Here is a 20,128-nt window from a genome sequence, read left to right as displayed (position 1 = left end):
CTCTCACACTACTACCATACTCACAATGCTTCTGATACCAGGTATGTGGGTTTTGTTTGTTTTTCCATGCCAAGCAATTCTCGATGACATCAGCTGGGTGGACTGCAATTCAATTCAATTGACAGGACCTGTAGTTGGCACCACAGGGTAAGGGCTCAATCCCAGAGGGCTGCCCTCTATTTCAGACAGCAATCACAAGTAGTCTGTCCCTGGGTGCACACAGCTTCTGTTCTACACTCAGGGGTTCTCATCACCTGTTTCCTTGAGTTCGATCATTTGCTAGAACAGGTCACAAAACTCTGGAAACGTTTATTTACATTTACTAGTTTATTATATAATAAATGATAGATAAAGGGTACAGATGAATAGCCAGTTGAAGAGATACATAGGGCAAGGCCTGAAAGCGTCTAATTGCAAGATCCTGAATGAAACTCATGGAGTTGAGGTGCATCACCCTCCTGGTGTGTGGATGTGTTCACTAAACTGGAAGCTCTCTGAACTCTGGACTCTTGGATTTTTATAGAGGCTTCATCGTGTAGACATGATTGATCATTAACTCCATTTCTAGCCCTTCTCTTCTCTCTGGAGAATGAGGGGTATGATTGAAAATTCTATACTTCTACTCATGACCTAGATGTTTCTGCTGATCAGCCTCCATCCAGGAGACCGAGAATCACCTTATTAGTACAAAAGACATTCCTCTTTTTTTCAGATTTTATTTATTCATGTGAGAGAGAGAGAGAGAGAGAGAGAGAGGCAGAGACACAGACAGAGGGAAAAGCAGCTCCCTGCAGAGATCCCGATGTGGCATTCAATCCCAGGACTGCAAGATCACACCCTGAGCAAAAGGCAGATGCTCAAACACTGATCCACCCAGGTGTCCCACAAAAGACATTCCTAACACCCAGGGAATTCCAAGAGATTTAGAAGCTTTGTGTCAAGAACCAGAATAAAAGACCAAATATTAGAACAAGATATGCTCCTTGTGATGTGATTGAGTCAAGAGTTTTGCCAGGAACTGGAGTCAAAGAATAAATATTGGAACAAAAGATCCTCCTGGAACCCATATCTATAAGGTTTTAGGAATTCTGTTTTGGGAACTGGGAAGTAGATACTATAAATATATATTTCTCATTATTTCACAGCAAGATATGAGAATGACAGGCTTGGAACTTGATAAGACTCAAAGATCCACTGATGTTTCAAAACCCATCTATCAGTGATTTTTGCTTAGGTATGACAATTGTTAGTAAAGCATGTTAGGAGGTAAAAGGAAGGCACCTATAATTGTTGGTGAGGGATAAAAAGCTGTATAGTGAGAATGAAACAGAGAACTAGAAAGGAAGTTTGGAAAAATTACTGCGTATAATGATATCCTATTCCAATGTGTCTAGACTATAACTTGGAAATAGTGATTGAGTTGCACATATAAATCCCTGATTTATAGATGTGGTATTTCCCTCAGTTACTCAAAAACACAATTTAATAAAATAAAAATAAAAAGTACTTTATAACCATTTTGCATTATCTTCTCTTTATGGTGGAATAATTTTATGCCTTTGTGCCAGAAGCATGGGGAATGAAGAGTAGAGTTTGGGAGTCATATACATTATAATAATGCTTTTTATCCCTTGCTCAGTATTTGCAAAAAATTTCTGCAAAATTTTAGCCTAGCTTCATCAGGTTATCAGTACAAAATCTTAGAAGAGGGAATTAAGACACAGTTGCAAAAGATACTGCATTATAAGATTTTTAAAAATCTATAAAATGATCAACACTGTCAATGTCAATTATCAGTGAACAATGTCCTCAGCTTCTTCTGTTATAAATATATGTTACATATTGATATTATTACAATCCTAACCCATGAAAGAACGTGTAAATCACACATGTACACACACACCACAATAAACCTTCATAACTGAAATTATTCAAATTTGGGTGGGTTGTGTATAGGGGTGTGGTAGAGTGAGGAGATGGGGTTTGTGAATTGTTGGGGTTTGTTTATTTTGGTTGCTCGTATATATCTTTGTTGATTTTTATGGAATTATTGTTATGGATGTTTTAGGGGAGGTTGTTGTGTGGGGGAGGTTATGTTGGTTTTGTGTGGGGGGGGGGGTGGGGGTGGTTTGGTTTTGGGGGGGTTGGTGTGGTGTGTGGGGGTTGTATGATTGGAATATTTTATGGAGTGTGGGGTGAGGGTTGGGGGGTGGGGTGAGGTTTGGTGGGGTGGTGGGTGGGGTTGGAGAAGGATGGGGTGGGGGGTTTAAATATGTGTGGGAGGTGAGTGGGGGGAGATTTGGGTGGGTGAGTGTGGGGTGTGGGGGTGTGGGTGGTGTGGTGGGTGGGTAGAGAGGGGGGGTGCGGTGTGGTGGGATGGTGTTTATATCTGATATTATGGTGAAGGTATTGATTTTGGTATTATATTAGTTTTGAGTGTGGGGGATGGGGGGGGGGGGGGGGGGGGTTGATGGGGGGGGGGGGGGGTGGTTGGTGTGTGTGGGTAGGGAGTGGAGGGATATGGGGGAATGGATAGGGTAATGTGGGGGGGGGGTGGAAGGTTGAATGTGTTGTGTATGAATTTAGAGAAGTGGGGTAGTTTGTTAAAATATGAGGTTAGGGAAAAAAAGGGTATTGGGATTTGGTTTAGGGGTGGATAGGGTGTGGGGAGGGTTGGGTTTACACAAGGTTAGGGGAGGTATATATGTGTTATGTAGTGGGGGGAAATTTAAGCTGTGTATTATTGGGGGGGGGGGGAGGGGTGGGTTTTGTGTTTTGTTGAAAGGGGGGGAGGAATGGGGGTTGTTGGGGGGGTTAATTGATTTATTTTGTTGGGTTAAGTTGGTTTGGTAAGGGGGTTGTTTGGGGAAGGAGTACAGAGGGGGAAGATGGTATGTCACACACATAGGTGGGGGAGGGGGGAGGTGTGGGGTTGTTGTGGGGGGGGTGTGGTGGTGTTTGATATTTTTTTATGTTATATGATGTTTTGATAGAATTATAAGTTAAATAGTAGATGAAGAGAATTGAAAAAAGAATTTATGAAATTTAAAAGAAAATATAAATTGAAAATGGATTGTGTAAGGTGAGATTTTTTATCTCTAGTTTAAGAATTTAAATCATTTATCCATAGCCTGTAGTCTTGGTTCTCTGATCTAGTATCTTTGAGAATTTCTTCCCTAGGGTTATAATCACCTTGCTTTGGTAGGAGGGAGGTTATCTTACTTACACTGACACACTTCATTCATATATTGATCAACTCTGTGTAAGTCCAGGCTAAAGTAATTTTATTTGAATCTTCCTTGGGTCTGGAAAGCTTCTGTTATTCATATTTTAATCTTCCGAAGGACAAATCGAAATATCTTGTTAAAACAAAGGCCAACAGTTTTTTTTTTTAATTATAAGACTGGAAAAGCTAAACTATTTTCAACTTGGATAATAATGATCTTGTTTTGACTGCATGCAGTTCCTTACAGCTTTCCAGGTGCCACAAAAAAAGGAGAATGCAGATGTGCCCTGTGTGGAGCCATAGCTCATAGAAATTAGATTGGATGCTATTTCTAGCACACTTTGGTTTCTATTTCTGAATTATCTCTGAGGCTTGTAAGCATGTTCAACTTGTACTTCAAGTATTTATTGATTAAGGAAAGAGCATGTATGCCTTCTGTGCTGAGGTGTTACTGTGACAGCATCCTCACGGTTTATTTTAAAAGATTTACTTAGGAGGTTATTCTTACACTTCAGATATTCATAGAAAAGGAACTTCAGCTTTAATCTTATTAATAACATAATAATGCATAGAATGCTGTGATCATCAAATCCTTAGAAAATATATTTTATGGAATTGATTTTTTTAACTGCATTGACCATTCTGTATTTATATGAGTCAGTCTCAATATAATCAGCTATTTAGTTATATTATAAATGGAAATACTTAGTATGATAATATATGGATCATGAAAAAAATAATTCCTCTGAGATAATAAGAATCTAGTCTATCATTTTGATTATGATATTACTGGGAGTAAATAGCTACTGCTTTTCTCACAAAATATATGATATGCCAGATCCTGATCTAAGTGAATATATATATTCTCTCACTTCATTTTTCACAAAACTGTTGAGATAGGATCTGTTATTATTCTTGTTTTATAGCTGTCAGCTGAAACACAAAGAGGTTAACTAATTTACCCAAGGTAATTTATTTGTTTTATCTTAAAACAAGTCAGACACCTTCAGTGCAAAATCTAAAACAATGACTCAGAAAAATATAGAAGTGCAAGCATTTGATTTTACATTTCATATTTTCATTAAAGTTTATTAAAACTTTAAATTACAATTCTAGTGATAAGTAAGGTGATGTCAGTTCTTCAACACTAAAATTGGGGGATATGCTGTTACAGAGAATAGTATGTGTGTGTGTGTGTGTGTATGTGTGTCTGCATTAACTTGTACAACAAAAACCGTATTATAATTTTTCAAATTAAGATGACTGAAACAATATTATTTTTTGAATCATTAGTGTGTTTTTTGAGTCTCAGAACACAGGCCAAGTATTAAATCCTGTTGGGTAATGGCAAACCACAGTGACATTATCACCTTCGTAAACACAGCTCTACATGAGCTTATAAACTCTGTACCCTCAACCAGAAGTATGTTTGTACTTTATTAGGAGATTACATCATCCTTTTTTTTATCATTGAAAAGTTATCAGATACATTAGTTATCAATTACTATTTATTAATTATTTATTAAGTTGGAACTGTGCTGTTTGAAATTAACACATATACGCAAACCTGCCACATTAATAACTAACAGTAAATTGAGATTATTGTGCTGTAGTTAATACCAATTACAGTAAAAAAATTGACTACTTACTGGTGCTATTCATTTTGTTTAAACTGCGGAGAAAAAGAAAAGATCAAAGAATCATCCTCATCTTGGAAAACTAATAGTCTAAGAAATGAGGAAGGCAAACATTCTTTAAGGGCAGAGAGTCAATCTTTTCGGTTTTGCGGGCCCTACATTCTCTGCCACAACTAGTCCAATGTGTCATAATAGCACTAAACAAGCCACATACAAGTAAAGAGTATGTGTGTTCCCACAATACCCTATTTCCAAAAATTAATTACAGATTTGGTTCATGGGCTGTAGTTTGCCAAACTCTCATCTGAGTGCTGATACAACAAAAACAGAAAAGTTAATTTATATAAGAGATCAGTAAGTGTTTAAGATATTAATGAAATAATATGATTATAAAGAAATATATTAATACCTGCCAAAGTACTTCACAGATGTTCTAACTACTCTTTAAGTGTTTTAACATTTTGATATACTTTAACTTTGAATTTCATTATCTCTACAGTGAAATAATTTTAAGGCATATTTTTAAAAATGTATTATAACAAATAGTCAAAAGGAAACAAATGTCATAGTGGCCATTTTTATTTACTAGGATTCCATTTTAGTGACAGCCAAATTCTCCGACAATCAGTAGCCCTAAAAATTAAAACATCGTCGGTTTTCAAAAAATATGTATATACACATATATATGGAACATTCTCTACTTTTCTTTTGAAAGGGAGACCTTTTGGAATTTGATTTGGAAATACTTTTCTAACTTTGTTAGCATTTCCAAATTTGTTGTATGTTTATATTTTATTTTCTTCTCCTTATTTGTTATAAAAGAGTAGATACATTTCAAGTAATTACAGTTCGAAATAGATTTTACACAAAACCCTAGGCCCGCTGGTTTATGTATCATTGCTGAGCTCATTTTGCAGTTCTCTTGAAATCACTAGAAATGCTATTCATAAAATATACTGGCAAGTGAATGCATTGAAGCACTAAATAACTTCTATGTAATATTTTGCGATCAGCTTATGTGGTTTCGAAGGATAAGGTGCATTTTATTAAACAATTTACTTGATATTTTCTGGATTTTTTATGAATATGTGGAAAATTTGAAAGATTCGTAAATGTTGCAATATCCAGAAAAATGCATGTATTATATATAGTTTGCTTTTTTAATATGGCAATAGTTCTACAAATATATATTTGGAGATGCATTTTTTAAGATGAATATATAAACATTGATAGTTTTCTATAGGTGACTGGAAAAGTCACGTAAGCATAACAATTTTAATAGGTTGTGATAAAGAATGCCAGTAGCATATGAAATCAGTGGGTCAAATTAGCAGGACATTATTCTCCCTCCTAAATCTGTAGGCTCTATGCAAACATGTATTTAAGGGACAATTTAGCAAGTCTTCTGAGTATAAATTTTGCAGGGATTTCTGAGGAAAGATGTATTTTAAATGGACTTACATCTTTATTTGTATGTCTATATTAATTGCATAATCAAATGCATTGGCTCATTATATTTCCTACTGAATAAGCATTTTAAGTAAAATAAAAATAACTAATATAGCTCTGTATTTCTTAAATCCATAAAATGCTTTTTAATTTGAAAGGCATTGTGGAATAAATTTAATTGTGATACATTTAGGGATTTTTGCTTTTGAAAAGCAAAACAGACACCTGTCTAAATTCATAGTGTCTTTATGCTATAAGGGAGTGGGATCTCTTCCTTATCTTGGGCTCTCTTGTTTGCTTTTCAGTTGCTGCGAGTGTGGCTGTGGAAGGGCTTCTTCCCTGTGCGCTGTTGCCCATCCAAGCCTAATATGGTTAGTGTTCCCCTCCCACTTTCACTCCTATGTAATGTCCCACCTCTATGTATTATCGTCAACATTCCTTTTTTTTTCTCCATTTGTGTACATTTTAACAGTTAGTGCACCAGTTATGCCTCAAAGAAGAGTAGCTTGAAACTGATTCCCAAAGGGGAATCTTGGATAATAGATAATTTCAAATAAAATATACATATAGCATATCATCCTTATGTCAAGCATTCATACTTCTCTTCTGAAGCTTTTACTGTGGTCCTGATTTAAATCAGAAGTTGTAAGATTGTAGCATCTGTTTTACATTTAACATGTTGCTGTGTTTGTTGTTCCATTAAGATTAAAATCGTATCATGTATGGAAGTGGGATGCTACTTCTTGGTGAAATGCTGTTTCAGGTGAAATCACCATTTCTCTCTCCCAGAACCATGGAATGACCGTAACTTAACTGGGATCTTCTATTTTTTAATAATCATTGTGGATACATGTGGCATTGGAGAATAAACCACATGTAATTTTAAGTGGTTTGTTTAATATTTTTAAGCTTGAATGATTTCAGATCTTAGAAGTGATATTTTTAATTTGATACCAGTGAAGTAAAAAATATGCACATTTTTGGTATCAGTGTCCAAATGGGATAGTCTTAATTACTTACAAATGCAAATCCTAGATATATATCTGGGTTATACCTATAAAACCATAGGCTAGGAGGAAAGATCAGAGACCTCTATCCACGGATTTAGAGGGACTCCTATACAATAGTGTGCTATCTTTTAAATACTGAAATAATCGAGATATTTCTTCCCAGATTAAAGAGTCTAAATCCCTGCATTATTGTATTGAGATGTTACCTGTAGTCAATGTTTGCCAGGAAAAGATATTCTGAAATACATTTTAGAGAAGTATGTTTCCTTGGGGGCACGTTAATTTGAAACTTGCATTCTAGTAAATTTATTTTTGTTGATTAAAAAAACTGCTGTGAATATGTGTGCATGCGTGTGTACATGTGAGACATGGTGGAATGGTTACCAATGATCTGAGAACAAGAGAAAGTAACAAGCAGATTGATAAAAATCAGAGATCTTGAAAAAAGTTTTTAGGTTAATATAAAAAGCACAGATTTGTTTCACATGATTTAACTTACTCTTCAAATTCTTTTTTTAGCATGGGTTTTGGTGGCAAACCAAAAAACCCTGAAATTTCGCAATGGCTAAAGTATAATATAAATTGCTTTACATTGTGACTTTTTTAAAAAACCGTGCTATGGAAAGGTAAAAACAAGAAAATAATTGCTAACCTGTTCAGGCTACTTGAGTCTCAAGTATAGTTGTTGAAAGAGGCAACTGATGCAGGATAGGCAAAGTTTGCATCTTGGAAAAAAAGATGGACATCCAAGCCTATCTTTAAATAAATCTCAAAGATAATCTTAATGCAAGTATAAAAATTTATGAAGACATGATTTAGAAAGTATTGGCAAAAACAGAGTTTCGCTAGATTTTAAAGGTTTGATGTTAAAAATAGTACCTTTTTCTACTATACAGTTGGCTTCAGGGAGTTTACAAAATAAATAAGAGGGAGAGTGGGAGGACAGAATGCTTCCTTCACAAAGAACATATCAAAAATCCTAAGAAAACAGAAACATTTTTCTAATATTTTTCTTCAAATAATGTTAATAATTATAAAGACAGTGAGTGCATTTGTGTGTGTGTGTGTGTGTGTGTGTGTGTGTGTGTGTGTGTGTGTGTGAATGCAGTTATCCAAAATCATTACTGGGAAAGAATGGAAGCTTAAAATGTTTTTATTGTTATGTTTTCCGAAATTCCATTTTAGAATGGAATTTCAAGTCACTATGAGGTTTCAGCTAAAAATAGTGTTCAGATTAAAGCATTGAGGAGAAAACAACCTTTTATAGTGGAAATTAAGAGCTGAGAAGAATAATTTTCTGGATAGAGTCAGCACTGAAATACTGAAATTACTACAATCTGAAAAATCTTGACCTGAAATCTTGTCACTTAATTCCATATGTATAATCACATCAGTATGAGTCAATTACCACATAAATATTTTCCAAGAAACATTCTATCATCAGCATTTGTGAACAGACATATTTACAATTAGAGAGCAAAGCTTGTGAGACATTTTGAGGTTTTGAAATCTCACTATTTTTCATTTCTGGGAAGACAACCCCTGTATCGTTAGTTTTGACCTTAATGTAATCCAATGCATATAGATTAAAATTACCTCCTGTAAATTCACTGGCTTTTAAAAGTAACTTGACATACTTTATGGAAATCTTAGGGTCTGAAAGGCATAATTTTGAAACCACTGATTGAGAATTTTGATTCTGCAGTTCAACTCTACTTAAGCTTCCTCAATTCTCCAGAGGTGTGAGTTTGTTTTTTTTTTTTTCAGAGGTGTGAGTTTTGTTGTGTTACATCCCTCACCAGAAAACCATGCTCCATAATTTTTGTAAATGCATGGTGTACCATTTATAAGTCGACATTGATAATTAGATGTTGCCACCTTTGATCTCAAATTATTTTTCATCACTTGAGTTGTCCACTTTGTGTGCAACCTGTACAGTTATATATAATGTTAATATTTAAATATTCTTTCTTCTTTGACTTCAATCTACCCAATAGTAGAAACTATTTCTGAATGAAAACCAGATACCTAGATATTAGGTACCTAAGATTGCCTACATTTTTAGCAGAGACAGTTTTTATTGACCATCTTTGACTTTATGCCATCACAACTGGCTTGAGATTCTAATTATTGTTTCACTTCTCAAAGAAAATTTATTTTTACAAATATCCAGTGTTGAATGAATTGTTTTTTAATGTAAATAAGACACTAATGTAATTTCTAAAATAACATTATCATTTATCCCTTAATATTCATTTGTGTTTGTTTATAGAACCCAAAATATGCTTATAGCATAATATTTATTTTAAGTCCATCTGAAAGATCCCATGGTCCCAAAGTAGGTTTTTCTTGTATTTCTTAAATTCAAACATATGCCAGACTATTTTCCTCATTCATTAATTTTCATGCTTTTGAGTGTTTTCTTATCACTGCTTTTTCTGAAGTATTCAAGTGGCAAGGGAAATGGAGTTTAATATTCTGAAAATAGAGGTATTAAAGGTTCATTTACCTATTCTTTGATTTTTTTTAGGAAATCAGTCTTACTTTTTTAGAAATTTTTGAAAATATGAATCACAGATACAAGGGAAAAACTCTAGCTTCTGTCATAATGCAGAGATTAAGAGCAAAACCTAAACCAAAACAAATTTCTCTGATCAAAAAGGATCACAAATTACATTGAAATATTATCTTGGGGTGCCTGAGTGCGTCAGTCAGTTAAGCATCTGACTCTTGTCAGGTCTTGATCTTAGGTCTGATCTCAGGGACCTGAGTTCAAACCCCACAGTGGGCATGGAGCCTACTTAAAAAAACAAAAACAAAACCATCTTAATGTTTCAATGAACAATTTTTCCTTCCCTATATTAACTGAATGTTTCTTAAAAGTTGAAGTAAGCAAATTTTTATTTCCACATACATACAACAGAGATTATTTCATTCATCTTTACATTTCTGCCAAGGAGGAATGTAGAAGTACTAGTCCATGTTATAGAGTTAGGAGAAAGACATAGAAAATAAAATTATCCCTTATAATTCTAGACCCCCATTTAAAGTGCTCATAGCAGGCAGATATAAGGCTTGTCTACAATATATAGAGAATATATTAAATTCTGATTGAACGCTTGCTATATAAAGTACGACAATGAAATGCTCCAAAATCGCTTTTTATAATACTTGTGAAACCTCAAGGAAGAAATATTATAGATGCTATTAACTGGATTTTAATTGAGAAATCCAATAGGCATACTCATGAAATAGTTTAAGAAATAATGGGATATTACCTACTCTCACATTAGAACAAAATTTACTGAAAAAAAAAGAGTTTTCACATGTCATACTTTATGGAATGTGTTTTTATATCAAAATTCTAAGCCAATTAAAATTTAACTCAATATTGAAAAGTCTGCAATTTGTCTTTGAATATTTTGAAGTATTTGAAAGTGTTCAAGTCTTCCTGTTGCTAATTCTAAAATTATGTGAAGAGTTTCCTTATGAGAAGTTTACAAATTCATATATGCTATACTATTTTGGAAGGTGTTATTTCAAAGGTTTTCTTTCTTTGTCTTTTAGAATATGGAAATTCAAAAATGGTAAGGCATAAAATAAGAAAGAAGTTAGTGTTTGTTGTTGCCTTTAATCACAGAGTGGTTAGTATCCCAACAGAATGTGAGACGGGAACCTTGCAAGCTATGCCCTCATTTTGTGTAGTATAATCACTCCATTCCCATATCCCAAGGAAAGTGTGATTTTCAGCACGAATACATTTCTCTTGAGAAGTATGCTTGAGAATTTCTAGTAAATAATAATAGATCACTCACGTTCTTTGTGTAACTTAAATCTATTTATAAGGTACTCAAAATCATAGTAAGCTGGTATAAAAATGAGGAATATATGAATGAGAGGCAAGGTCTTGCAAGCAATGTAGCTTAAATATCCAAAATTTCACTCACATTCTTTCACTTTCTTTACATTTTCACTCACATTCTTATTGAAGAATTTTGCCCTGTAAAGCAAAACTTAATCTATTGCCAGTATTCATTATATATATTAATAAGCTGATATTCATATGCTTCTTTATGAGGCTGAATTAGCTACTTTCATTAAAAGTATTTTTATTCAGTTGGAGAGAATCTGTAAGTGAAAAAGTTAAAGTATTTCCTTAGAAGATGTAACTTATTCTTCTTAAGATACCATCAATAAAATTCTTAAACAAATTATACAGTGGTTGAGGTCATTATTATGTAAGAATATGAGAGTGTGCACCTATGGAAAAGGATGGTTCTTAAAGAGGTTTAAATTACAAGATTTTGTTTTCCATAAGTAGAACATATCAACTCTATGTCTGCTACAACCTGTTGCCTTTTTAACATTTTTTCCTTTAAAATATAGGTAAAGCATTTTTTAATCAACCTGGATAATAGAGGGGCAACATAGGAGTTTACTTTTCTGGCATAGGGACTGCACATACTCACGAAATGCAGAACTATTTCTTCTCCATCATTGCACCCCTCCCCACCTTATTTAGAATTCAGTGGCAAAAAAGTGGTTTTTTTGTTTTTGTTTTTCAGTTTTTCTGTAGGCTAAAGCAATGGAGAACTCTGAAGCACTGGAAGCTGTAGTTGAACAAAGATATACAATCTCCTTTTTGCTTTCACTCATCTTTCCTTATTGGCCATAAGGGTGCAATTTAGTAAATTACTCATTCTGTGCATTGCTTGGTACTCTGGAGGGCTTGACATTCACACTCTAATTTATTATCAAATTCTTAATTTACATCCAAGAATTAAATTACTCATTGGTACATCCATCCATACATAAAGATTATTGCTTATTCTTTCATGTATTATGGAAATTTCAAATATCCATATTTAAATGTTATGGTTGGGGCTCAGTTTTTAAGATCAGAATTTATATCATCAAGGATGTGTCATCCAAATTTTCAGGACAAGTATGGAAGAAAATAGACTGATTTCTAAATAACCTATAAAGTCATTATTATATTTATATAATAAGTGTCTCTCTAGGTCTCTTTAATGAACATTAATAAATGAATATTAATTAGGCCTACATTTAATGTGATTCCTCATGCCCACCTCTACTATTAAACAGTAAGACAGCACTGTTTTCTAGTAGAACATAAATATAAATGACAAAAAGATGATACCCCTAATTACAGACACTCCAGATATTTTTAGTACAATTATATCAAAGCTCGTTAAAATTGGGATATGGAGCAAAATGAAGAAACTGTTTCTTTTTCATTCAGAAAAAAAAATTGGTTCCAGAAGGTAGGAGGCATAATTTATGTACAGAATGGCATATTTATTGACTGTTTGTCTGATGGGTTAAAATTATGCATCTGGAGCAGGTACAGAAGATGATCCTGAATGAACAGGCATCCTGCAATGCTTTGTTAGCGAGGCTGAACTGCTGCTTGAGTGCTAGTCTCTGCCAGCTGCACTTTCACTTGCTGTATCTTGTTGAGACTTGTTTTAACGATGCTTTTGGGGGTTCCAGAACTTAATTTTATATGTTAATGTGACATGCAGCCGTATATGTTATAGAGCTCCAGAGATGCCCATAGTCAAAAATAACTCCTTTCTATTGCCCTCCTGACTCTCACCCTAGGTATTAAAATGTTAACCAGTCCTCACCAAGGTATTCCCAAATCACTTTTTAGATGAGATCCAAAGTTTTATTTCCATTTTCATATGAGGAATTTGCATGCAATTTAAAAATCCATGAGGCTTATTTAATGATAAAGACTATTTGAAGATACAACTTTGAAAGCTTTTTTTTTTTTTCTTGTGAAGGTAGGAGACTTGAAGGTAGAATGGGTGTTTGTTTTCTAAAGTAAACTGCAAGAATGTGTATACTTTTCTGGTCTCTTTAGAATTCTTCTAACGAAGGTTTTTTTGTCAGTATTATCTAAATAATATAAATCTCAGGATGGTTTCACACAATTGTAGTTAGAACATTGATTTTAAAAAGTATCAATAAACTTCTCTTTAGAGACACATGCATTAAAGATTGAAAGAATAATGAAATATCTAGAAAAATTATTAACAATGCATTAAAATAACTTAAATGTCAGACCAGATATAATTATTGTATGATTTTATGTATTTGTTTTTTTCTTTCCATTTCACTGCAGTGAGTTGATTCAAGATGTCTTAAGGACACTTGGATGACAAATGCAGCTCTCTAAGTGTTACGAGTAAAATTTGAAAAGCCACCAGATCCCCATTGTGTATTTTTCCTCACCCAGGACGAGCATACCTATTAAGTATATTACTTCAAATTTACTCGAATTTCACTTAGCTATATTTTATTAATAAATTTCCAGTTTATTAACATGATAAAACAAAAATAATTGTATTTTTCTTTCAAAAATGACAAAAAGATGGAGTGTGTTATCTACTTTGTATAATATATGTAATTATATACTAGGAAATGATATAGAATAAAATAAGTTTCATTTTTATATCAAAATATACAAGTTTTAAAGAAATACCATTGGATATGTAAATAAGGTACCGTCCTCATTTGTATGTGTTGATTGGACATTTCATTTACATCACATAGTAGTTTTACCAACCAACTCTGTAGTGAAAATATTTTGTGAATCTGCCATTTTGGCTTGTTTTCTTTATGCAGAAATAAATGGAAATTTTGTTTTTATTAAATTCAATTTTGTTATGAGACCTTATGAATTGTAAATCCACCTCTTACAATTTCACTAAAAATAATTTATTTTCATTTGAGTCAGTTGTTTTAATGTTTTATGGTTAATCATGTACCACATCAGCTTAGTATTCATCAATGTATTTCTTCTCTAAATATTTGTCGTTGTGTATATGCAATCAAATCACTCATTCATGTATTCATTCATCAATGTGACAAATATTTTTGATGCCAACTCTGAGACAACCACAAGGTCACTGTAGAAATTTATAGATAAATGCTAGTTGCTGCCATTGAAGAAACTGACAAATAGGAAGAGATCCAGGAGACATACTAAAATTATTATGTTGCACTGAAATGGTAATCACAATGTGAGAGGACTGTAGAAAGTTATTAGGCTCACATGGGAAAATAATGCATTAAGTTGGAGTACAGGAAAAAAGAACACGAAGAAGGCAAAAATTGAACTAGACTTTGACCATTGAAAATTGTTAGGAAGAATATCCTAGGTGTAGGAACCAGTATGTATAAATATGTGGAAACATGGAGAAATATCTTGAGGACCTGAAGATATAGTCCAGTATACTTGAAGATAACAGAGATAGTGTAGGAAATATGCATTAAGACTATGTTTAGGAATCTTTAACTATTTTATTGAAGACTTTACAGGAGACAAGTAACAAAATAGAAAAGTAGCTTATTTACAGTAATTTGGCTACAGCCATTTCTAGTAGAGTTTAGGAAAACAGTTACAGAATGCAGGGGCATCAGTTCAGAGGCACTTACGGCAATCCAAATGAAAAATAACAAAGCCTTAATTGAAGAAGCAGTAGAGCTAATGAAAAAGAAGAGATGAATTGTAAGACTTTTATGTTATACAATGCTTGCGATTTGGCAACTAATTTGTTGTGAAGTACACAAGAATAGGGCTTTGTTCTTAAAGAGGCCAAGGCCTTGCTAGTGATATTAACAGGAAAAAAAGGGAACAGATCAAGACTGAAAATAAAGAGAAATATACTGATTTGGTTTTCAGGTCTATTGAATTTGTATGCCAGTGGAACATCCCAATAAAATAAATCTATGAGGAACAAGAGTGTAACTTGCAAAAGAATTAAACCAGAATAGAGGTAATAATTAAAGTGATAGAAATGAATGGATTGACAGCAGAGAACCAGAGATGTTCTGGTTAGAGATTTCAGTCCATCATAAATAATTAAAAACTAAGATAGAGTCAGGAAGTGACTGTATCATTAGTGAACCTTCAAGGACAAATTTCTTTCAGTAACAAGGACAGGTTGCAAGGACTTCTAAATTAGTAAGTAGTTAAGTAACACAGGAGAGAATAAGATTTGGGGAGTGGAACTGAACTGAGAAAGGTTGCAGGATGTGGTGAATTTGGTAGGGATCTAAGTGGATTGAGAGAAAAGCCAGTGGAGCAACTTAAGACTCCACAATGAGAGAAAAAAAAAAGTGATAGAGTAAGATACTGAAGGGAGGACACTATTGAATCAGAGGCATATTTTGGGCAATTCATTCTGCTTCTGAGGTGGCAAAAAAAAGTAGGAAAGGGAAAAGAAAAATTTTGATGTGTGGTTTATGGCGAAGAGGTTTTTTAAAAAAAGTGACTTTGGATGGCTTCTGACTTCTCAGTGAAATCTGGGCAAGACTGAGAGATACTGGTGGGGGAAATGTGATTCATCCAATAGAAGGATTGATGTTTTTTCATGCTACTAGTGTGAAAATCAGTTAGGGCTGCAATCATTTCAATTGTGTTTCATGCTTCTGGGCTGTATGTGATTCAACACTTGGAGATGTGGTTAATTGTAGCTTACTCTGTTCCAGGCGGTGTGGTTACAGCAAAGCAAAACAAGATCCAGAAGAGGAAAAGATGCATTTTCATAATGGGCACAGTAAGCAAATTGTAAAAAATCAAGAGAAAACAAAATAGAAGAGATTTTACTGTTATTTTTTTTTTTTATCATCAGACAAGGAGATTTGTAATAACTGACCATAATATTGTCTTTACAAAATGTAAGTGTTCTGTTATGTTCTTGTAAAGCACATGGGCTTGGGGGCATTGCTGCCTGACTCTAGACAACAGCTGGAGGTTTGTTCAATTTTTAAAAGTACACCTTTATTATAATTATTAAAAAAAAAACATTTTCAATCAATATAAAAAGCTGTTATGTTTCAAACCAAATTTCCAGGCCAAATCTAATATTTTTGCAACATAGTCAGTAGAAACTTATCGTTAAATAACACCATAAAAAAATAACACCATCAGATGAAATGAATAAAATTTCTTAATATTTTTTTCTTCTTTCTCTAGCATTATAGTATGAATTTCCCTAATTCAACCCAACAACAAAGGTTGTTCAATGATTCAATGATTCGAAAGACTGTCCTTTTTAAAACACAGAAAATCATTTCGATAGCATGCTTTAAAAATTAGCCTAAATGAGTTCTAATTAATTGCATTTTAATATGTGCATTTTTTCATAAGTAGTATAGCATTTTTGATGTGCCAAGTAGATAATAAAGTTTCTTTTGTTTTTGTCACTTTGCTGTGACCATAAAAGTCAAAATCATTAAAGCCATAATTCATGCTGCAAAGCATTGAATCTATTTTCATAAGTCCTGTATTATTTACTGGTATTTAACCTCAAAAAAAAAAAAAAACCCTCGTGAAATTGGTAGTCATTAAATGTGATGAAACAGAAGCTCACAAAATGTTAGAGTCTTGTATAAAGCCATGCAGTAACAGGGGTAGAGTGAGAAGTAGAACTTCTCTTTTTCTTTTGACTTCTGTGTCAGCCTTACTGGATCAAAGTACCAGAAAAATTATTTAAAATTATTTTTTGTAAAACCAAAATTAATTATCTGTATGGTATTTTTAAAAATATATGTTATTTATTTACTTATTTGACAGAGAGAGAGAGAGAGAGAGAGAGAGAGAGAGAACACAAGCAGGGGGAGTAGCAAATGGAGGGAGAAGCAGGCTCTCCACTGAGCAGGGAGCCCGATGCAAGGCTCTGTCCCACCACCCTGGGATCATGACCTGTGCAGAAGGCAGATTAACCAACTGAGGCACCCAGGCATCCCTGTGATGGCATTTTAAGTGCAATGGAATAACAAAACAACAATGCACTAGCATTTCATTGCCCAGTTTAGTAAACAAAATTATCTTAGTTTGGCTCAGAGACTCTGAACATTATTGTGGAAAGCTATATCTATTCAAATATGCTGTCATAGATGTATTTCATGTACATGCCAAAAACCCAGATCTTTTAAATGATAAAAATGGCAAGCTATACAAATGACTCCAATAACTCAGGAGAGGAGCTGTCCTTGCAGCTTGGCCATTTCTAGGAATTAGGAATTTAAGCCATAGTTGCATGTTAATAATCTTTATGATTTCATTCATCCATCACAAGCACTTGTATTTTATTTTATTTACTTTTATTTTTTTATTTTTTTAGCACTTATATTTTAATGCACAATTGTCTTTCCAGTTAAACTGCCAGGAGTAAGAACTTACATTGATCCACACACCTATGAGGATCCCAATCAAGCTGTTCATGAATTTGCCAAGGAGATAGAAGCTTCATGCATCACCATTGAAAGAGTTATTGGAGCAGGTACAACACTGTTATAACCCAGACTTTTATTTATTTGTATTTTTAAAATTTAAATTTTAGGTACTTAACATATACAGTGCAATGTCGGTTTCTGGAATAGAATTCAGTGATCCATCACTTACATACAACTCATCCTAAGTGCCCTCCTTAGTACTCATCTCCCATCTAGCTCATCCCCCACCCACCTCTGAACAACTTCAGTTTGTTCTCTTTTGTGAAGAATCTCTTAGGGGCAGTTTTCCTCCCTCCTTTTTTCCTTCCTCCACCCTTCCTATACATCCATGTGTTTTCTTTCTTAAGCTCCACATATAAATGAGATCATATGGTATTTCTCTTTCTCTGACTGACTTATTTTGCTTAGCATAATACACTCTAGCTCCATCCATGTCATTGCAAATGGCAAGATTTCATTCTTTTTGATGGCTGAGTAATATTCCTATATATATATATATAATATATATATATATATATATATAGGAATATACATATTTTTTTTCCTCATCCATTCATCAATCAATGGACATTTGGGTTCCCTCCATAGTTTGGCTATGGTAGTTAATGCTGCTATAACATCAGGGTGACATATTCTTTTGAATCTGTATTTTTTTATCCTTTGAGTAAATACCTGGTAGTGCAATTGCTGCGTAGTCGAGTAGTTCTATTTTTATCATTTTAAGGAACCTCCATACTGTTCTCCAGAATGACCACATTAGTTTGCATTACCACCAACAGTGCAAGATGGTCCCCCTTTCTCCACATCCTCCCCAACATCTGTTGTTTCATGTGCTGTTAATTTTAGTCATCCTGACAGGTGTGAGGTAGTTTTTCATTGTTTTTTTGATTTGTATGGTGGGTGATATGATCTTTTCATGTGTCTGTTAGCCATCTGTATGTCTTCTTTGAAAAAGTGTCTATATATGTCTTCTGCCCATTTCTTAAGTGGGTTATTTGCCTGTTGGGTGTTGAGTTTGATATATTCTTTGTAGGTTTTGGATACTAACCCTTTATCAGATATGTCATTTGCAAATATCTTCTCCCATTCCATAGACTGCCTTTTAATTTTGTTTATTGTTTCTTTTGTTATGCAGAAGCTTTTTATCTTGATGAAGTCCCAATAGTTCTTTTTTGCTTTTGTTTTTCCTGGGCTATGGTGACATGTCTAGTAAGAAGTGCCTCCCTCCCACCAAAGTCAAAGAGGTTTCAGCCTGTGTTTTTGGATTTTGATGGTTTCCTGTCTCACATCAAGGTCTGTCATCCATTTGAATTTATTTTTGTGTATGGTATCAGAATGTGGTCCAGTTTCATTCTTCTGCACATGGCTGTCCAGTTCTCCCAACACCATTTGTTGAAGAAACTGTCACTTTTCCAGTGGATATTCTTTCCTACTTTGTCAAAGATTAGTAGACCATAGGTTGTGGGTCCATTGCTGAGATCACTCTTCTGTTCCATTGATCTGTGTGTCTGTGTTTGTGCTAGTACCGCACTGTCTTGATCACTACAGCTTTGTAATACAGCTTGAAGTCCAGAATTGTGATGCCTCCAGTTTTGTTTTTCTTTTTTTCAGAATTGAAATCCATGAGCATGGAATGCTTTTCTATTTCTTTGTGTCCTCTTCAATTTCTTTCGTAAGTGTTCTATAGTTTTCAGAGTACAGGTCTTTTACTTCTTTAGTTAGATTTATTCCTAGGTATCTTATGCAACAAACTTGTGCACGCTGATTTTATATCTTGCAACTTTGGTGAATCGAGTATGAATTTTAGCAATTTTGGGGTGAAGTGTTTCAGGTTTTCTACATAGAGTATCATGTTATCTTCAAATAATGAAATTGACTTCTTCCCTGCTAATTTGGATGCCTTTTATTTCTTTTTGTTGTCCAATTGCTGAGGCTAAAACTTCCAGTACTGTGTTAAATATAACGGTGAAAGTGGACATCTTTGACTTGTTCCTGACCATAGGGGAAGGCTCTCAGTTCTTTTCCCATTGAGGATGATATTAGCTGTGAGTCTTTCATATATGCCTTTATGATATTGAGGTGTATTACATCTATCCCTACTTTGTTGAAGGTTTATATCAGGAAAAGATGCTGTATTGTGTCAAATGTTTTTTTTTTCTGCATCTACTGACAGATTATATGGTTCTTAGCTTTTCTTTTATTAATGTGGTGTATCATGTTGATTGATTTGCAATTATTGAACCACCCTGTGGCCCACTTGACTGTGGTGAATAATTCTTTCAATGTACTGTTGAATTTGATTTGCTAGTATTTTATTGAGAATTTTTGCATACATGTTCACCAATGATATTGGCCTTTAATTTCCTTTTTAGTCGGGTGTGTGTCTAGTTTGGGGATCGAGGGAATGATAGCTTTGTAGAATGAGTTTGGGAATTTTCCTTACATTTCTATTTTTTGGAACAGTTTGAGAAGAATAGGTATTAACTCTTTAAATATTTGGTAGAATTTCCCTAGGAAGCCATCCAGCCCAGGAC

General features: G+C 33.9%; 1 protein-coding gene across 2 annotated transcripts in view; it reads left to right on the top strand.

Annotated features, from left to right (window-relative positions):
* The window catches only part of EPHA5 (EPH receptor A5), a 314,116-nt gene that overhangs the window by 249,621 nt on the left and 44,367 nt on the right, over positions 1-20,128 (top strand). Inside the window, exons 8-10 of one of the 2 annotated variants that reach the window (XM_055342691.1) lie at positions 6,618-6,683; positions 15,846-15,913; positions 17,516-17,641. In XM_055342691.1, coding sequence (XP_055198666.1) covers positions 6,618-6,683; positions 15,846-15,913; positions 17,516-17,641 — 260 coding nt within the window. The remainder of the gene's footprint in view (positions 1-6,617; positions 6,684-15,845; positions 15,914-17,515; positions 17,642-20,128) is intronic. The other variant, XM_055342698.1, reaches the window with a different exon arrangement.

This window comes from Nyctereutes procyonoides, unplaced genomic scaffold (genome assembly GCF_905146905.1).
Source record: "Nyctereutes procyonoides isolate TBG_1078 unplaced genomic scaffold, NYPRO_anot_genome, whole genome shotgun sequence".
Classification (NCBI taxonomy): Eukaryota; Metazoa; Chordata; class Mammalia; order Carnivora; family Canidae; genus Nyctereutes; species Nyctereutes procyonoides.
The sequence above is the reverse complement of the archived record's forward strand: the minus strand, read 5'-3'. Positions and strand labels throughout refer to the sequence as shown.